At 41.9% G+C, this 18,229-nt stretch overlaps 1 protein-coding gene and 2 long non-coding RNA genes across 7 annotated transcripts in view; 2 read left to right on the plus strand and 1 right to left on the minus strand.

Annotated features, from left to right (window-relative positions):
• The window catches only part of rap1gap2a (RAP1 GTPase activating protein 2a), a 105,199-nt gene that overhangs the window by 80,700 nt on the left and 6,270 nt on the right, over positions 1–18,229 (minus strand). For 2 of the 5 annotated variants that reach the window (XM_085245284.1, XM_085245280.1), the window contains exon 1: positions 17,462–17,609. The exons of 1 other annotated variant lie outside the window; for it this stretch is intronic. In XM_085245284.1, the coding sequence (XP_085101410.1) occupies positions 17,462–17,580 (119 nt within the window). In that variant the 5' untranslated portion in view covers positions 17,581–17,609. Of the gene's footprint in view, positions 1–17,461; positions 17,612–18,229 lie in introns of those variants that run through there. 2 more of the 5 variants (XM_085245293.1, XM_085245281.1) reach the window with 2 other exon arrangements.
• Positions 8,826–9,218, plus strand: LOC146559380 (uncharacterized). Its single transcript, XR_014888345.1, has 2 exons — positions 8,826–8,939; positions 9,180–9,218. It is a non-coding gene; the product is annotated as an uncharacterized LOC146559380 (long non-coding RNA).
• LOC146559381 (uncharacterized) lies at positions 15,268–15,660 on the plus strand. Its single transcript, XR_014888306.1, has 2 exons — positions 15,268–15,381; positions 15,622–15,660. It is a non-coding gene; the product is annotated as an uncharacterized LOC146559381 (long non-coding RNA).

Below are 18,229 nucleotides of genomic sequence, written 5' to 3' on the forward strand. Positions count from 1 at the left end.
AATTAAATTCTCAATTATCAGCATGCTTTCAGTCTCTTTTAAGATTGTCAGTCACTCTCCCTCTAGTGGTTTAGAGATGTAAGAAACCATGAACACAACAGCAGCAAGAAGAAAATGCAAATATCAGACTGACAAAGAAAAAATACTTTGATTCTCAAACCTTAAAGGTTCTGAAAATTTTGGTCTTTTGTATCCAGTATCATGAAAGATCAAGCTCAATAAATGCTGCAAATTACTGTGTCGCACAAAAAACAGAGGCATGTCTTTATGCTACACACACACACACAAAGTTTTATGACACATCAGGAATCCATGTTCTGTATAAATGAGTGGGCACCTAACAGCACAGGGGAGCAGTTAGACAGCAGCTGGTGACGCAGCAGCCGAGGAGCCAGATGTTACTTTCAAAACATTTTTGTGGATGAAACAGGATAAATCAACCCTCCTGAACAAATGCAAACTAACAACTTTTAACACCAATTTAAAATTTCCCCCCATTTCTATTGATAGTCCTAAAATATGTAAATAAAAGAATGATGCCATAGCAGGTTAGAAAATAAGATTACTGAATGATCGGAAAACCTAAAGAACAAAAGATAAAATAGGGACAAGTAAAAAATAAAGTACAAGCCAGTGACAAGACCTTTGCTGCAGGTCTTAACTGCTTGGCCAAAACTACAACATGAACATGAAAAGCTGTCACTATAGTGATGACACAATTTTGCGGTTGTGTGAAGTACACACCCTGCAAACAGGATCACAAAAATATAAGCATGTTTCTCTTGGTAAAAATAGCTTTAATAAAGCGTCATCTGGAGCTAAAGTAACTGCATGTGTGCTGCATGTATGACTACTTGCTGGCAGATTTAAGTCAGAGGATCATCTTCTCTTTGTTTAGTGTCGCACAGCTTCATTTGTTAAATCTAATACCCGATGACTCAATATCTGTCTATTCTGTAGGTATTTCACCGTGCCCAGTTTAACGTTAGCCTGAGAAAGAGCAAACTGCAAGTTCAGTTTTATAAAAACTGTGGAATTCTGATATTTATGACACTCATATTTCCTCTGCAACACACTCATTTTATCCTTGAGATCTGAAATGTGCATTCACAACACCACAGATGTTTGTAAGTGGGCTGGGTGACATCACCCGACAGTAACCAGTTGGCTGATGTCATCAGGTCGCCACAGTGTTCGCAACTGACAAACAACACCAAGTGCATGGTAACTGTTAAACTCCATTAATTTGTTCAAACTCTTTTATTGTACGCAGTGTGTGAGCAATAAAGACTGACGATGGCACTGTGTTGTGCCAGAGACATTTTCCTATATAGAGAAGACATAGCACTCAGACAATTGTGGTCTACCTGAGACATGAGGCATGCTAAGGATGGCGATTGTCCCATCCCTGTGTGACATCGGTAGCTAAAATGGGAAACATTAGCCAATCACACTTATGCACTGATGACTGCAGAGTGAAGGTTCACGACTGTATCAGCTGTATGGCGGCATATCTCCTTGTTGCTGCAATAATCAGGTAGAGAAACATGAACTAGCATGGCATTTGCTCAATGCTCCCATGATGAAAATATAAAAACATATAAAAAATATTTGAAATTAATGTTAGTGGTTGCTACATGAAATGATTATGTACAAAATTTGTATGTACAGCACTGTACTGAAGTCTTGAGCCATCCCTCGTTTTTATATTTTGCTCAGAAATATATAAATTATCAATGTATTAATTAAAACTTAGCTAAGGCCTGGAGAACTCCTTTTGCCTCCTAGGAAGCACATACACACACATCAAGTGTATATAATGTTTGGAAAATATAAATCAGATTATGATAAACTACACCACTTTAAATGGATTGTAATGTAATGTATTGTTGTAAAACTTTGGATATGCACAGTAGAAATATGGTTCAGTGGTAAAAAGTGATTTAAACCTTTGGAAAAAGGAGAGATTTATTGTTTTGTTTTTTGTGTACGTTTTTTTAAACTTAGATTTTGTTGGCAGTTTAATATAAATGCAATTTATGACCCTGACATTGAAGAGATGACTCCTACCATCTCCATTCATTTCTATAGCAAGGACTTCAGCTCTCAAATCTTCAAATGTTCGGGATTTTTTCCAAGATAGCTGCCAAGTTGCAAGACTTGTTTCTAGCAGGACTTTGTGCCATATAAAAGACTAGCTTAATATACATAGGTATAACACATCCTGCATTTTCTTTGTTGCTCATGAAACTGTAAAGCCTGATCTGACTGTGTAGCTAGACCAGTGGGCCATCTGTGTAACAGGCCATGAATCATTTGCAATCTTATAAATATCCTTTATCAGTGTCTAATGTCACAACACTATTCCAGCACAGGTTTGCTGTTCACAGCATCTTCCTAACACTCTTCTGTTAACATGATGCTGATGAAACAACCTAAAAAGCAGAGCTTTTTGCATGACAAATAAGAGGGTGTGTGTTTTGTTTTGTTTTTTTGCATTTACAATGTTGTGTGTTAGTTGTCGATAGCAAGGTGAGAAATAATAAAGAAAGAACACTTGATGCTGAACCTAGCATCAATATGATTAATCCTTTAAAGCTACGGCAATCCTGTAAATTGACATATTTTAAAACTGAACTTTACTGCTGCAATAAAATGTATTTTGGGGAAAGGAAGACCGTCTTTACTTCATACATGTTTTTTGGTTTTCACAGTTTCAAGCACCCATTTCTTGAAAGCATCCATTATCTCATAACTGTTTGCAAAAAAAAAATTTTCATACAATATTTTCTTCTCATAGGACTGTTTCAATACAAGACAATATAAAACCCCTTTGCTGGCAAAACCAAAATAATCCCATCAAAACATCCCTTTTCTGTATATATAAGACTTAAGTATAAGTATTCATTACAAACACCAGTCAGTAAAAATGTGTGTGGGACATTTTGGATTTTGAAAGGAATAAGAAGAAAAAAATCTCTCCTTTCACTGTAACGAGTTTTCTCTGCCTCTCAGATGTTTGTAGCCAGTTAAAAACATGGTACTAATGCATCAATCCCGTAGACCACAAGACTTCAAAACGTCTAACTTTATAGTACTAAAAAAACCTTTATATTTACAACCTGGTACATGAAATTATAATGATCTATAGGCATATGTTCTATGCAATGATTTGAAACACACCAACAAGTCCACCTTTGAATGACTCAAAATAAACAAAATGAAGGTTTTGGAGTGGCCTGGTCAAAGTCTGGGCTTAGATCTGATTGGGATGCTTTGGCATGACCTTAAACAGGCTGTTCATGCTTGAAAACCCTGCAGTGTGGCTGAATTAGCACCAACATTTCTCCACAAACACTTAATTTGTAGTTCATGCTGCCAAGGGTGGTACAACCAGTTATCAGGCTTAAGGGGGAAGCTACTCATTGCTTCCTTAAGAAAATGAAATCATGTATCATCATTTTGTATTTACTCAAATACAAAAAATATGCAAAAATCTAAGAAATCATGAAAGAGGTAAGTGTTTTTTCACAGCATTGTAACTTCACTCTTCATAACACCAGCAACAGGCGGTGACTTTTAAATAACTCATCAATCAGTCTGGATAGTGATGTGGTTACTTTGATTTACAGGCTTCATCTACCAATTCGAGTCATCGAACTAGACTTCTTAGTCATGTTCAGTTAGCAAATTTCTAGCCTTTTATTAAGTAGCAGATTTTTGTGTCTTTGCTTTGAAGCTGTACAGTTTATTTATATAGTTTGCTAACCAAAGTTGCTAGCGTTAGCTGACAGTACTTCCCCATCACCTAATTGTTGTCACATCTGGCTCCCAAATTAATAAATAAATGACAAATAACATGGTACTGACCAAAACACTAATGCTGAGGCTGCAAAACCGATGGGTAACATTTCAGCAGGTACAACCATCTTTTATATACAGTCTATGGTGTCACCTATGCTTATGCTGTTATTCTCAAAAAAATGTATACAAGTGTGAACAATGTTGTTTTGTTTTGTGTTAGCAGTGATTGTAATTGTGTAAATTGCCAAAAGGGCGATAAATTAATTAACGACCCAGCACTGGATTCAGAAAACGGCATTTGGATTTGTAGCAGTCAGAAAAACTGTAACATAAACAGCACAGTGGTCACTGAGTATGTTTGTGTTGTATGTGTGAAAGTAATGCATATTTATGTCTCATAATTTTTTTATCTCAGACTTTATAAATTCAATTTCTGTTTTTTCTCTCTCTCTTCCATCAATTGAGTTTTGTTTATTTCACTTTAGTACCTCGTGTCTTTCTCAGTAGCAATTCTTCCCGGCAGCTGGTGGCAGCGGGACAGCACAAGAGACGCAACATTTCCATCTTTATTCCTTCTGTGTCGCTTCTCCTCTCTTTCATCTCTCTCACAGCCATGTAATGAGGTATTTAGTCATTAGATAGATTCCCAAGGGGGAGATACACAGACAGACACGAGAGACCTTTCGCTTTTCTTCGTCTACCTCTCTCTTCCTCCTCCCAACCGGCCTCCCATTCTGTGCCACTAATAGGTTACTTAGTCTTATGAGGTTTTACCAGAGGGTTGCTGATTTAGTAACAGAGCTGATGCTCTGCTTAATGGCTCCTGCCTCATTCACATTAATCACCATCTGTTAGAACGCACACAGAGCACAGAAGAACCAAAGCTGCCTATTGATCGACTACCAGAGAATATATGAATGTGTCATAGGATTTCTTTCATAGGATATTGGTCTTTGAATATCACATGCACACAGCTGGTACTGCACAGCTGTTTTCTAGTGATGAGTTTCTGTATTCGGCTGATGTCCTTTAAAGGTTTTAGCGAGCTTTAAAAACACATTTAAACTCACCGGCCACTTTATTACTGTAGGTATACCTGTTCAACTGCTCATTGATGCAAACATCTAATCAGCCAAACACATGGTGGAAACTCAGTGAATATATGCATGTTGCCATGATCAAGGCTTATGTTCAAACTGTCATTAAGAAAGATGATTTTAAGTCACTCTGAATGCTGAATCGCTGTTTGTGACAGACAAGCTGGTCTCAGTATTTCAGGAAGTGTTGATCTACTGGGATTTTCTTCTACAACTATAACTAGGCTTTTAATGGTGGGGGATAGTTTCTTGGCACACTTTAGTATTGCTGCTGACCATGTTTGTCCCTTTACAGTCACAGTGTAGCCCCAAAGCTCAAACCACTTCAAACTGGTTTCTGGAACATGATAATGAGCTCACTGTACTTAAATGGGCCAATACAGACACCAGGGCTCAATTCAACAGAGGATCTTTGGGATATGGTGAAACAGGTTTGGATTATGAATATTCAGCTGACAGATCTGCAGAAATGGGCAGAAACTATATGATGCTATTACGTCAATATGAACCAAAACCTCTAGAGAATTTTCCAGCAACTTCTTAAATCTATAAAGAATTAAGGGATTTCTGAAGGTGAAATGGGGTCCAACTCAGTGTACATAAAAGTCTTATTAAAATTATTCTTATGCTATTTTATTTTGAACTAAGCACTGTGAAATGAATAGCACTAGTGACTGAGGTACTAAATATTGTTTGATGGGACTGAAACATTATTCCACATTTTGGATCCTCTGTGGAGATGTGTGTTTGCCTAAAACAGATGAGGTGAGTAATAGAACTCAATGCACTTTATTACCTAACAGAATTTATTTAGAACCCAAGATAACATACTTTATTGAATATATGATAAAAATCTAACAAACTTTATTTGATCATTAGGAACCCCCTCAATATGAACTGTTATTGAAGAAATATGCAGAAGGTAGATATATTTTTCATTTCCTTCTTGAGTCGGTCTCTGCGCAATAAACCTTCCTTTTTTCTTCTATTCTATTTTTATTTTCCCATTTTTGCCCCCCATGGTTCATCGCTTTGTTAGTGGATTTTAGTAAAAATGACAGCGAGCCCACCCATCCACCCACTCTTCCAATTCACCCACACTGAGAGATGAGAGCGCACATCCATAAACAGCAGGCATCGCATGTGCACACAGGCGCACATTCATGCATTCATAAATTTCGACACATGCACACATTCATGCGCTCAAATTAATAAGCTGTGACATGTGCGCACGTGCTGCGCCTCCTCCACCCACGGGTGACACAGTGCTATCATTCCTTTCTTTAATCCCATTATTCGGCAACATTGACCAGAAAAAAGAAAATCCACTTATTCACATACTTCCCGTTTCTGTCCCTGATGCCAAACACACAAGGCTCTGCAAACGCAACCAGACACCAACCAGGGGCAAGTGCAATTGCTCAGCCTACAAAAAAGCAATTTAATCAGGTGTGCTGTGAGAACATGGCAATTTCCTCACAGCATTTCATTTTCCACTAAATGGGAACACACAAATACAAACACAGGCTGAGGAAGTTTAACGCAAATCCCATCTGCAGCTGATGACTCATGTGTTTCTGTATTAAAGTGTGCGCTGATCTCATCAGCAAAGAAGGTAAGGGAATAAACAGGAAGAATGTAATCGTTCTTTACTGAGGGCTAAATAATTCTCAACTGTAACCAAAGCACGATGGAAAAATAGTAAAATACAACTGAGTTCGAGTGGAGCGAAGGTGCAAAATTCAGTCTCGAAACACTTTTTGGAATCACAAGTTTTTTGATCAACTTCGGTCTGATCTTCATCTAAGCCTCAATTTTATAAAACCATTTTCTATTAAAAAAAATAACATAGCTGGACTTGAATTTGAACTCATGCTAATAAAAGGGAATCTTTGTGCTAACAACTTCTCTAAAAGCTAGGGAGATGAGATCGCCCCTCGCTATAAATAAATGCACACAAAGTCTGGTTAATGTCTGAGTCTGGGTAGATGATGCATTACAACAATGCACAAAGTTGGAAAAAGCTACAAAAGGATTTCTAGAACAAAAAAAGAACAAAAAGTGAACAAAATGTGTACAAATGGAAGGAACCCTGGACTGTTGTTACTCTGCTGAGGAACACATCCTACAAATATTACAGAAGGTGAAAACTCTTATCAATGTAACTCGTTTAAAACGCTCGATAAAAATAGTGCTAATGGAAAGACAACTAAGCAAAAACTACTCTTCAGTGGAAAACAAAACAAAACAAAACATAGAGAATATCAGATGTGTGCTAAAGACCTCTCTGGAAAATGCTGATGAGCCAAAATGTGATCTTTTTGGTGAGAATGTATGCACCACGTTTGAGGGGAAAGGGCAATGTGAACAATGTGAAGCGTGGTGGAGGGATCATCATGGTTGGGGGTTAAATGTATTGTGGTCAGTAAGGAAAAATTCCCCTAAACACACAAAGAGGACACCACCAAATGGTTAAAAGAGATATAAAAAAACCAAAAAAGTAAATGAAACTTAGGAACATCTTGGAAGAAAGGGTGAAAAAATTGGCAAATCTCAAAAAACCGCCACAGGAAACTATATACTGTGCTGCTAAACAAGGGTCTATCAATTATTCAGTTCAAGAATTCAAGTTGACTTCTTACAGGTTGCAATGAGGGTTATTACTCAAGTGTTCTAATAAAAAAAAATGGGGATGAATATGTGTTAGTTTAGTGCAGGGGTAGGCAACTCCAGGCCTCGAGTGCCGGTATCCTGCAGGTTTTAGATCTCACACTGGGTCAACACACCTGAATCAAATGATAAGGTCATTACCAGGCCTCTGGAGAACTTCAAGACATGTTGAAGAGGTAATTTAGCCATTTAAATCAGCTGTGTTGGATCAAGGACATCTAAAACCTGCAGGACACTGGCACTCGAGGCCTGGAGTTGCCCACCCCTGGTTTAGTGAGACTATCGATGGCTGTGACCCGGGTGAAGATCCGTACACATGGTGAGTAATCAGTGCAGAAATCTTGGTATTTCCAAAGCTTTTGGGAAAAAAGAGAGAAGGGAGAAAGGGAGAGAGGAATGTGAAATGTTGATAGATTGAGGGATTCATAGATGTGATGATGACGGGCAGAGGAAGGAGGAGATGAGAGACAATAGGACAGGAGTTATGTGAGGATAGAAGAAAGTCTCTGAGTGGTGTTGGTTGATTTTTAACAGCCGTCAAGTGGACTGCTCAAGATAATACGGGGACAAAAGATATGAGACAGGCAACATGATAAATAAACCCTTTTAAATCCAGTGGGATTAAAACAGATGAACAAAACGCAGTAACTATTCACACTGAACACTGTTTTAAAAGAAGGTTAAAAAAAACTCCTAAATGCAAAGGACTGACACTGACTCACTGTAAGCTCGTCTGCATGCACCGTGTGCAGGGTGTGTTTGCTCTAAGAAAATGGGACAAATCCTGGATTCACTCCACCTGAGAGGTACAGATTAGCCATCATGCATTTTGAACTGAATCATCAGCAGATTGCGTGAAATGCTGCCAGCAGGACCAGTCGTCCACTTGACACAGCAGAACTGTGATTTGTAAAGCGCTTTAGTCTGGGACTGCTGTGTCAAGAGTCTCTTTTTGGTTGATGTGACGATTCTGAAGCTCCAGAGCTATTAATATCCCAAAGTCTGCCATCACTGACCATTCATAACTGGAGTGGGCTGGGGGTGGAGGGGTTCAGCTGAAGGCACATGACAAAAATGCATTACCCAGTGGTCCTATAATTCTTCATGGCCCAAATCTTCATACAGTAACTGTAGATTTGGGCCATCCATCCATCCATCCATCCATCCATCCATCGTTGTTATGTTACTGCTTAGTTAATTTCATGTTTTAAATGTTAGTAAGTGCGCCGCCCTGCGGTCCCTTTAAGTCGATATTTTGTGACAGTAGAAGAAGAGTTAGACAGGAAGTTCATGTTTGCTTGCGATGCTGCTTCAAGATGGCTGCTCCACATTCGTGTCCTTCTTTGGGTGTTTGTTAAAGCATTGTCTGTAAGTACTCAATGGTAAAGCAACGAGGCATTCAAAGTGCTGTCTTTATGTGTGATGGACCACAGTTAGCAAGTTTTCTATGTGCTATTCATATGTAAATGAGATCGCCAGTTCATATGCTAATTAACGGTGCTAATCGTCATGTTAGCTCTTCGAATGCATTGTTAGATCATTGGCACATGTTGTTGTTAACAGTACAGATTATTAATGTACATTTCCACATATGTTTTATTGTTACAGTTTCACAAAATGAAAGAACCAGTAAACTTCTCAAGATCTCATCTATTGTCTGGAGTTCCTGGGTTCATGTTTAGCTGTGTGGATAGCTAGTCAGACTTCTAGCGAGGCCATTTACAGTGAAAAGACAGCACCACAGCAAACATCATAGCTACAGAAGCCACCGCGTGGAGCTACAACCATCCTATAAGCTAAGTAAAGTATACGGGCGGACACAATCAAAATACAACAAATCCAAAATGTCTGAAAGTAAATCCTCCAAAGCCGAGACAGGGTCAGTCCGTTCCCACAAACCACCATCAAGAGCAGGTTCGTCAGCTAGCATTGAACTGCTCAGAGCAAGAGCAAAGGCTGAAGCTGCCCAAACAAGAGCCTCATATACAAAGAAAGAAATAGAAATTAAAGTCGAGCAAGCATGCTTACAAGCTACTCTTGACGCGCTGAGAGCGGAACAAGAGAAGGAAGCTGCCATAGCAGAAGCTAATTCTTTAGAAGCTGGTCTACTTGAATTAGGCTTCGAAACACGCAGTGTAGCTTATGGGCCACCCCTATCTGAGAGCAAAGAAAAACGCACTGCGCAGTATGTTTTGGAACAAACAGCTATCAATGCAGCAGAATCAACAGCCCCAGTAAAAACTGAATACAAAGACCCTACACCCGCCTTTCAAGAAATTGCTATAAAAGAAGGAAACAAAGCAAACTGTGCTGCTACTCATAACGAACTGTACAAGCCCCCATCCACCAACTACAAAGAGTTTACACCTCTTGTTCAGACACCATATAAATCCAGTTATACTCACGGCAATGAACATGCCCCGAGCCAACACACTTACGACCTCGCCAAATATCTAGCCCACAGCCAGCTCATTACTACAGGCCTTACCAGCTTTGATGACCAACCCATGAGTTACTGGGCATGGAAATCATCTTTCAAAACCGCAATAGCAGGGTTAGACCTTTCACCAGGAGAAGAGCTGGATTTGCTGGTGCGCTACCTTGGTAAAGATTCAGCTAAACAAGCCAAACAAATGAGAGCTGTCAATATCAGATGCCCTGAAGTTGGTTTAGCTATGGCTTGGGACAGACTTGAAGAAATATATGGCTCCCCAGAAGCTGTAGAGCAAGCTCTCTTTCAAAAGGTCGACAGCTTCCCTAAAATCACACTTAAAGAGCCTTATAGACTCCGTGATCTTGCCGACCTAATGTTAGAGCTAGAGACAGCCAAGTTGGACGGTTACTTACCTGGCTTGACCTACTTAGACACATCAAGAGGGATCCAAGCGATAGTCGAAAAATTGCCGTACAATCTACAAGAAAGGTGGATGAATATTGGTTCAAGGTACAAGCACGATTATGGCGTCAGCTTTCCCCCCTTTACTGTGTTTGTCAACTTCATTCGCACTGAAGCCAGAACACGAACTGACCCTAGCTTCAGCGTCCACAGCCCTAACCAACCCATAACATCAGAACGAAGACACATACACGAAAGGTTCTCCAAAGGACCCATATCTGTTCACAAAACTCAAGTACAGGACAAGGCAGATGCAGAAAAGTCTAAGTATGCTGTGAATCCAAATAAACAGTGCCCAATTCACAGCAAGCCTCATCCTCTGAAAAGGTGCAGAGGGTTCAGAGAGAAACCCTTGGAAGAGCGCAAACAGATCCTCAAAAAATTAAACGTCTGCTTTCGCTGCTGCTCATCTACTGACCATTTAGCCAAGAACTGTGAATCAGAAACCACGTGCACTGAGTGTGACAGCAAAAATCACATTTCTGCCCTCCACCCAGGTCCAGCACCATGGGAGTCTAAATCGCCCCCTTCCCCACAGCAAGGCGGGGAGAGAGACAAAGCAGACACCCAAGAAGTCACGTCTCGGTGTACTGAGGTGTGTGGGGAAGGAGTGAGCGCCAGAGAATGTTCAAAAATCACACTAGTGAATGTATACCCTGCTGGACACAGAGATCAAACAAAGAAAATGTATGCAATCTTGGACGATCAGAGCAATCGATCGCTGGCACGTTCCCAGTTCTTTGATGTTTTTCAGGTCCAAGGAGAGAGTCGCCCGTACATGTTAAAGACGTGTGCTGGACTCACAGGAGTATCAGGGAGAAGTGCTTCTGGCTTTATAGTAGAGTCAGTGAATGGAAAGGCAAGTCTTCCTCTGCCAACACTCCTCGAATGTAACGAAATTCCAGATAACCGCTCTGAGATACCAACTCCAGAAGCTGCCCAACACCACGCCCATCTACGACAGATTGCCAACTTGATCCCGCCATTAGACCCAAATGCTGACATACTACTACTGCTGGGACGAGACATGCTTCGAGTCCACAAAGTCCGGGAGCAGATAAACGGCCCAGACGACGCCCCATTTGCTCAGAGACTCGACATGGGTTGGGTCGTGGTAGGTGACATCTGTCTCGATGGAGTGCACAGACCCCCACACGTGAACAGCTATAAGACTTTCATACTGGAGAATGGCCGTGCAAGCCATTTTCAGCCATGCAACGGTCAAATAACTGTTAAAGAGACATTTACCAAAGCTCCTGAGCGCAGTCACAGCCTCCCAAGCCTTCCTGTGTCAGGATGTAATGTGGACAGCATTGGTCAGCAGGTCTTCACACGAACAGCGGATGATCACAAACTTGCACCATCAGTTGAGGATATGCAGTTTCTCCAAATAATGGACTCAGAGTTCTATCAGGGCAGCGACAATAGCTGGGTTGGTCCTCTGCCTTTTCGATCGCCTCGACAACGGCTCCCGAACAACAGACAACTAGCCTACGATCGCCTTATGTCACTCCGGCGCACTCTTGAAAAACGACCTGAAATGAAAACACACTTTCTGGAGTTTATGGAGAACATGCTTACCAGAGGACATGCTGAAGTGGCACCAGCTCTCAGTCAGAACCAGGAATGCTGGTACCTCCCTTTGTTTGGGGTTTACCATCCAAAGAAACCCGCCAAAATTAGGGTCGTGTTCGACTCAAGCTCCCCACATGAAGGAGTCTCTCTCAACGACGTGTTGCTAACAGGCCCCGACCTCAACAACAGTCTTGTTGGGGTGCTCATAAGATTCAAAAAGGAGCAGGTGGCCATAACGGCGGACATTGAACATATGTTCCACTGTTTTGTTGTCAAAGAGAGCCACAGAGACTTTCTCCGCTTCTTGTGGTACAAAGATAACGACATGTCATCTGAAGTTATAGAGTATCGCATGCGAGTGCACATTTTTGGGAACAGTCCCTCCCCCTCTGTCGCCATATATGGGTTGAAGAAAGCAGCAGCGACTGGTGAGCTAGATTTTGGGATTGAGGTGCGGACATTCATTGAGCGAGATTTCTATGTCGATGACGCTCTCAAGTCATTTCCTACTGAAGAAAAGGCCATACAAGTTCTCCAACAAGCTCAACGGGCTCTTGCTTCTTCAAACCTCAGACTACACAAAGTAATCTCCAACCGCCCTACAGTCCTAGAAGCTTTCCCACCAGAGGACAGGGCAAAAAACATTGGAAACTTAGACCTGTGTGCTCAAGACTCGCCAGTGCAACGCAGTTTGGGGCTGCTGTGGAATGTTGACACAGACACCTTCACATTCAAAGTTGACAATGAGCAAAAGGCCTTCACACGTAGAGGTGTCCTCTCTACTGTCAACAGTCTCTACGACCCTCTGGGGTTTCTCGCTCCAATCACAATTCAAGGCAGACTGATTCTTAGAGAACTTACCAGCTTGACGGACGACTGGGATGCAGCACTCCCAGACAACATGAAGGCAGAGTGGAGCAATTGGAAGGACTCACTTCAAGATTTAGAAGATCTCCAAATACCACGCCCCTACACTTCTCTCTCTACATCTGGTGCCCAAACCAAAACACTTTGTGTATTCGCTGATGCATCCGTGAAAGCCATTGCAGCTGTCGCTTACATCAAACTGTCTACTTCGAACAAAACAGAAATCGGCTTTGTGTTTGGAAAAACAAAGCTAGCTCCTCAAGCCGGCCTCACAATTCCAAGACTAGAGTTATGTGCTGCAGTGCTTGCAGTTGAAGTTGCGGAGCTGATAGTAGCAGAAATAGACATCATGTTTGACGACATTGAGTACTACACTGACAGTAAAGTCGTGCTAGGCTACATCCACAATCAGTCACGAAGGTTTTATGTGTACGTGCATAACAGGGTCCAACGCATCCTCCAATCAACATGCTCCAACCAGTGGAGGCACGTTCCATCCAAACTCAACCCAGCAGATCATGGGTCCCGCTCCGTTGCAGCAGCGCAACTGAGCAGCACAACATGGTTTAAAGGGCCAGCCTTTCTCCTCAAACCGTCCGCACAGTCGCAATCTCCAGTCACGTTTGACCTTGTGGATCCCACTCTTGATACAGAAATACGTCCGCTGGTGACAACAAATCTGACACAAATCGCAAGGTCAACAGTAAGTTCATCCCATCTTGAGAGGTTTTCCAACTACAGTCCTCTCCTCAGAGCAGTTGCCCGCTTGACCCACATTGCTCGTTCCTTTGGTCGATCCAACCAAGCATCCAGCTGTCGTGGTTGGCATCTCTGTCAACCCACAGTGGAAGAATTGGAAAATGCGAAGGTCTGTATCATAAAGAGCGTTCAGAGTGAGTGCTACGAAAAGGAAATTAAGTGTATTCAGGAAGGGATCCCTATTCCCCCCTCAAGCAGTCTTTGGAAACTGCATCCTATTCTAGATAGCAATGGACTCTTAAGAGTTGGAGGCCGAATCATACAATCTGAACTGGTTATCGACACCACTCACCCTCTCATCATCCCTGCCCGACACCACTTGGGAACGCTCTTAATACGGCACTATCACGAGACTGTGAAACACCAAGGAAGACATTTCACGGAAGGTGCCATTAGAGCTGCAGGATTCTGGATGGTAGGAGCCAAAAGGGCTATCAGCACAGTGCTTTTTAAGTGTGTCACATGCAAGAAATTGAGAGGAAAAGCGGAATGTCAGCAAATGGGAAACTTACCATCTGAACGAATGCAAGTTGCACCCCCCTTCACATATGTGGGTGTAGACGTGTTCGGGCCATGGGACATTGTAACCCGGCGCACGAGAGGAGGACAAGCTAGCTCTAAAAGGTGGGCCGTGATGTTCTCATGTCTGTCAACAAGAGCAGTCCATATCGAGTTGATCGAATCAATGAGCACAGACAGCTTTATAAATGCTTTAAGGCGACTTTTTGCAATCAGAGGCCCAGCAAGACAACTAAGATCGGATTGCGGTACGAACTTTATCGGCGCCTCTCGGGAACTGAAAATGGACGGATCGAACATGTCAGTCAAGGATGTCGAAGGCTACTTAAGCAAACAAAACTGTTCATGGATCTTCAACCCACCTCATGCATCCCATATGGGCGGTGCCTGGGAGCGGATGATTGGGATTGCGAGGCGTATCCTCGACTCTATGTTACAGGACTGCAAAAGAACACTACTAACACATGAACTGTTGTCAACATTCATGGCAGAAGTCTGTGCCATCATGAATGCTCGCCCCCTGATTCCTGTGTCCACCGATCCTGAGTCACCCCTCATCCTCACGCCGTCGATGCTGCTCACGATGAAACCAGACTCAGCAGCGCCACCCCCTGGTGACTTTGGAAAGGGGATATTTCTGAAAGAACAATGGAGAAGAGTACAAGGTCTTGCTGACATGTTCTGGTCCAAATGGAGACGGGAATACCTTCATACTCTTCAGTTGCGACACAAATGGCAGGACAAGAAACAAAGTCTCAAGGAAGGAGACATCGTTCTGCTCAAAGACATTCAGGTGAAGAGGGGCGATTGGCCCATGTGTATCATAACCAAGACTTTCCCAGGGAACGATGGACTTGTCCGGAAAGTCGAAGTAACTACTTCGCACTCAGGCGATAAGAAGACTTTCTGTCGTCCTGTAACAGAAGTGGTTTTGCTGCTGTCCCCCGAAAAGTTTAGTGACTGACAGTTTAATGTAGGATTGTTATAATCCCAGGCGGGGAGTGTTATGTTACTGCTTAGTTACTAACATTTAAAACATGAAATTAAGTGCGCCGCCCTGCGGTCCCTTTAAGTCGATATTTTGTGACAGTAGAAGAAGAGTTAGACAGGAAGTTCATGTTTGCTTGCGATGCTGCTTCAAGATGGCTGCTCCACATTCGTGTCCTTCTTTGGGTGTTTGTTAAAGCATTGTCTGTAAGTACTCAATGGTAAAGCAACGAGGCATTCAAAGTGCTGTCTTTATGTGTGATGGACCACAGTTAGCAAGTTTTCTATGTGCTATTCATATGTAAATGAGATCGCCAGTTCATATGCTAATTAACGGTGCTAATCGTCATGTTAGCTCTTCGAATGCATTGTTAGATCATTGGCACATGTTGTTGTTAACAGTACAGATTATTAATGTACATTTCCACATATGTTTTATTGTTACAGTTTCACAAAATGAAAGAACCAGTAAACTTCTCAAGATCTCATCTATTGTCTGGAGTTCCTGGGTTCATGTTTAGCTGTGTGGATAGCTAGTCAGACTTCTAGCGAGGCCATTTACAATCGTCTTAACTGTTTATCCAGTCAGAGGAGCTGGGGGTATGAATCTTGGCCACCCAACTTGGATCAGAAGGTAGTACACTAAATGAGTACAGATTAAAGTGTACACAGAAGTAGAACTGTAATCATTAAATAAACAAAAACGTGAAGAAATAAAATATTTGCTGCTTTTCTCTTCTGTGTTTTTTAAAAAAAATAAGGTTTGGATTACTGTTTGGCCAAAGCAACACTGTGACGGTGTCACTGCTGCCAAAGCGTCTTTCAGCTGTTCCCTTATTCACAAGGGGTCCCCACAGCAGATGGATCCACACATTAGTTTTGGCAGATTTTTTTTTTTTTTTACACCAGACGCCTTTCCCGACAAAACCATGGCAGGGATTTGTGCCCTCTCGAACCAAGGAGCTTTTGTGTGTTGGGCACTGGTGTCTCTGCTTTCACTCAGGGATGTGAAATTTAAAAAAAAAAATTTTTTTTAAAGACATACCCTTCAGCAGCAAAACATCATGGAAAAAAACCCTCATCTACTGTAAGTCCACATCTGACACATTTAACTGCCATAACTTTTTTCCCAGAGTGCCATCATGGTGATAGTGAAATCTAGCAGGACAGAGCATCTCACCAGAGGACCCCCCCACCCCCTCCATCTGAGCAGCACGCAAAAGGCACATAATATCTTGAACCTCACAAAGTATCCTGCAGGAACAACAGAAATGCGTCACATTTCTTCATCAGATGACGCTTGCATATCTACTCCTTCCTTACTATTACAGCACAATGCTTGTGAGATGTCTTGAAAGGTTTTGAGAGCCTAATGTTATAAACAAGCAGTGCTTCTTAGGGACAAAGAGTAATGGTTTTAATATTATTATTGCATTTCTCCTTTAGCACTGCATTCAGCAGGTATCACATTTCCATATTACACTCGGACTCATTTGTGCTCATGTGTATACACACATGAGCACAAATGAGTTCCCACCAGCACATTGTTGGAAAATTCATGAGTACATTAAGACTCGTACCTGTTGGCTGACACACAGGTCAGAAAGTAACATCTCAGAAATGATTCAGGTGCTCCTATTTCCTCTTCTTCTACTCATAAAAGAGTGTTTGAATGACTGAGCGTCTATCGCTTGCCTTGGATTTCCTCCTGTGGCATGAATGTTAGTGAGATGAATTTATGAAAATATTAAGAAGCACTGTTCTTGTCCACCCACTCACATATGCAGAACTTCATACCCCACTCACCATCCCCCAAACACACACACACACACACATAAACACAACATGGTGTCATAAACCGCCAGAGAGTGCACCACCATAAAAAGACATTGCAGCACTGTTGCTGCATTGGAGGGAAGAATATCTGCGTGCCATCAGATTTCCAAAGGCTCTTTCTCAGCGGACTCCCTGCATGCATGCAGACAACAACATACTCCTAAGTTTAAGAAGACATAAAAAAGACCACAAATAAATGAATATCAAAGGAAGTAAGATCACTTCCCTTTGCTGTGTGCGTGTATGCAGATCACAAGTGCCAGACCTAACCTAAAAACAAACAAAAAGCCCGTTACTCCAGCTGGTGAGTTCTCACACAAATCAGCACACACACAAACACGCACACACTAATGCTCTTCCCATCAGGCATTTGGCTCTCAGCAGTTGTCAGCAGCCAACAACAGCAGCAGTAACATCTCAGCTCCAGAAGAGACGAGGGTGAAAGCCTTACCTCGGCTCCCCTGCAGAGCCTTTACAAGCTGGACTGAACATCTCGCAGTCAGTGGACGGTGCAGCATTAGCAGGAGACCAGTGGACCAGAGGAGAGGTTGAGTGTATGTGTGTGTGCATATGTGAGAGAGAAAGGGAGACAAGGAGCGAGAGAGAGAGAGAAGGGGAGGGTAAGGGGAGAGCGCATATAGGGAGAGGGCGCAGCGATAAAGCACAGGGTAGGGCAGAATTATGTGATGAGAGACAGCGACAGTAAGTGCAAGAATGGGAAACAGCGTTACCATGGAGAGGACTACACCCAATCTCCTCCAATCTTATTAAGAAAAGGTACAAAAATATATAAATAAACAAAAAAGCGGAAGAGAAACTCGAGCTGAAAATAAAATTAAGGCAAATGTTTGTTTTGGCAAAGGCAGAAAGGATGGACCACAGGATCAAAGAAATAATTGTTGGAAAAGGATATGAATTGTTTCCAGGATTTTCCATGTTTAGGGTTTTTTTTTGCAATGTTCAAGGTTTTGTTCTTTACCTTTTGTGTTTAGCATTTAGTTTTCCCAGTTTAGTTCTAGTTAGGATCTTTCTTGTGTGCATCTGCCTTTTGTTTTTGTACTTTCTTATCAGCCATATTAAACGGCTCGCTTTTTGTTGATAGTCAAGTTTTGGTCCAAGTTCCTTCGTGTCTGCGTTTTGGGTCCACGCTACACAATACATACAGTCCTCCGCCAGACTGTGATAACATGATTGACTAGTGGACACATTGTGCGTGTGG

Source organism: Mchenga conophoros, linkage group LG14, assembly GCF_057382185.1.
Source record: "Mchenga conophoros isolate Kocher_MC1m ecotype Shallow Benthic linkage group LG14, M_conophoros_male_GT1.1, whole genome shotgun sequence".
NCBI lineage: Eukaryota > Metazoa > Chordata > Actinopteri > Cichliformes > Cichlidae > Mchenga > Mchenga conophoros.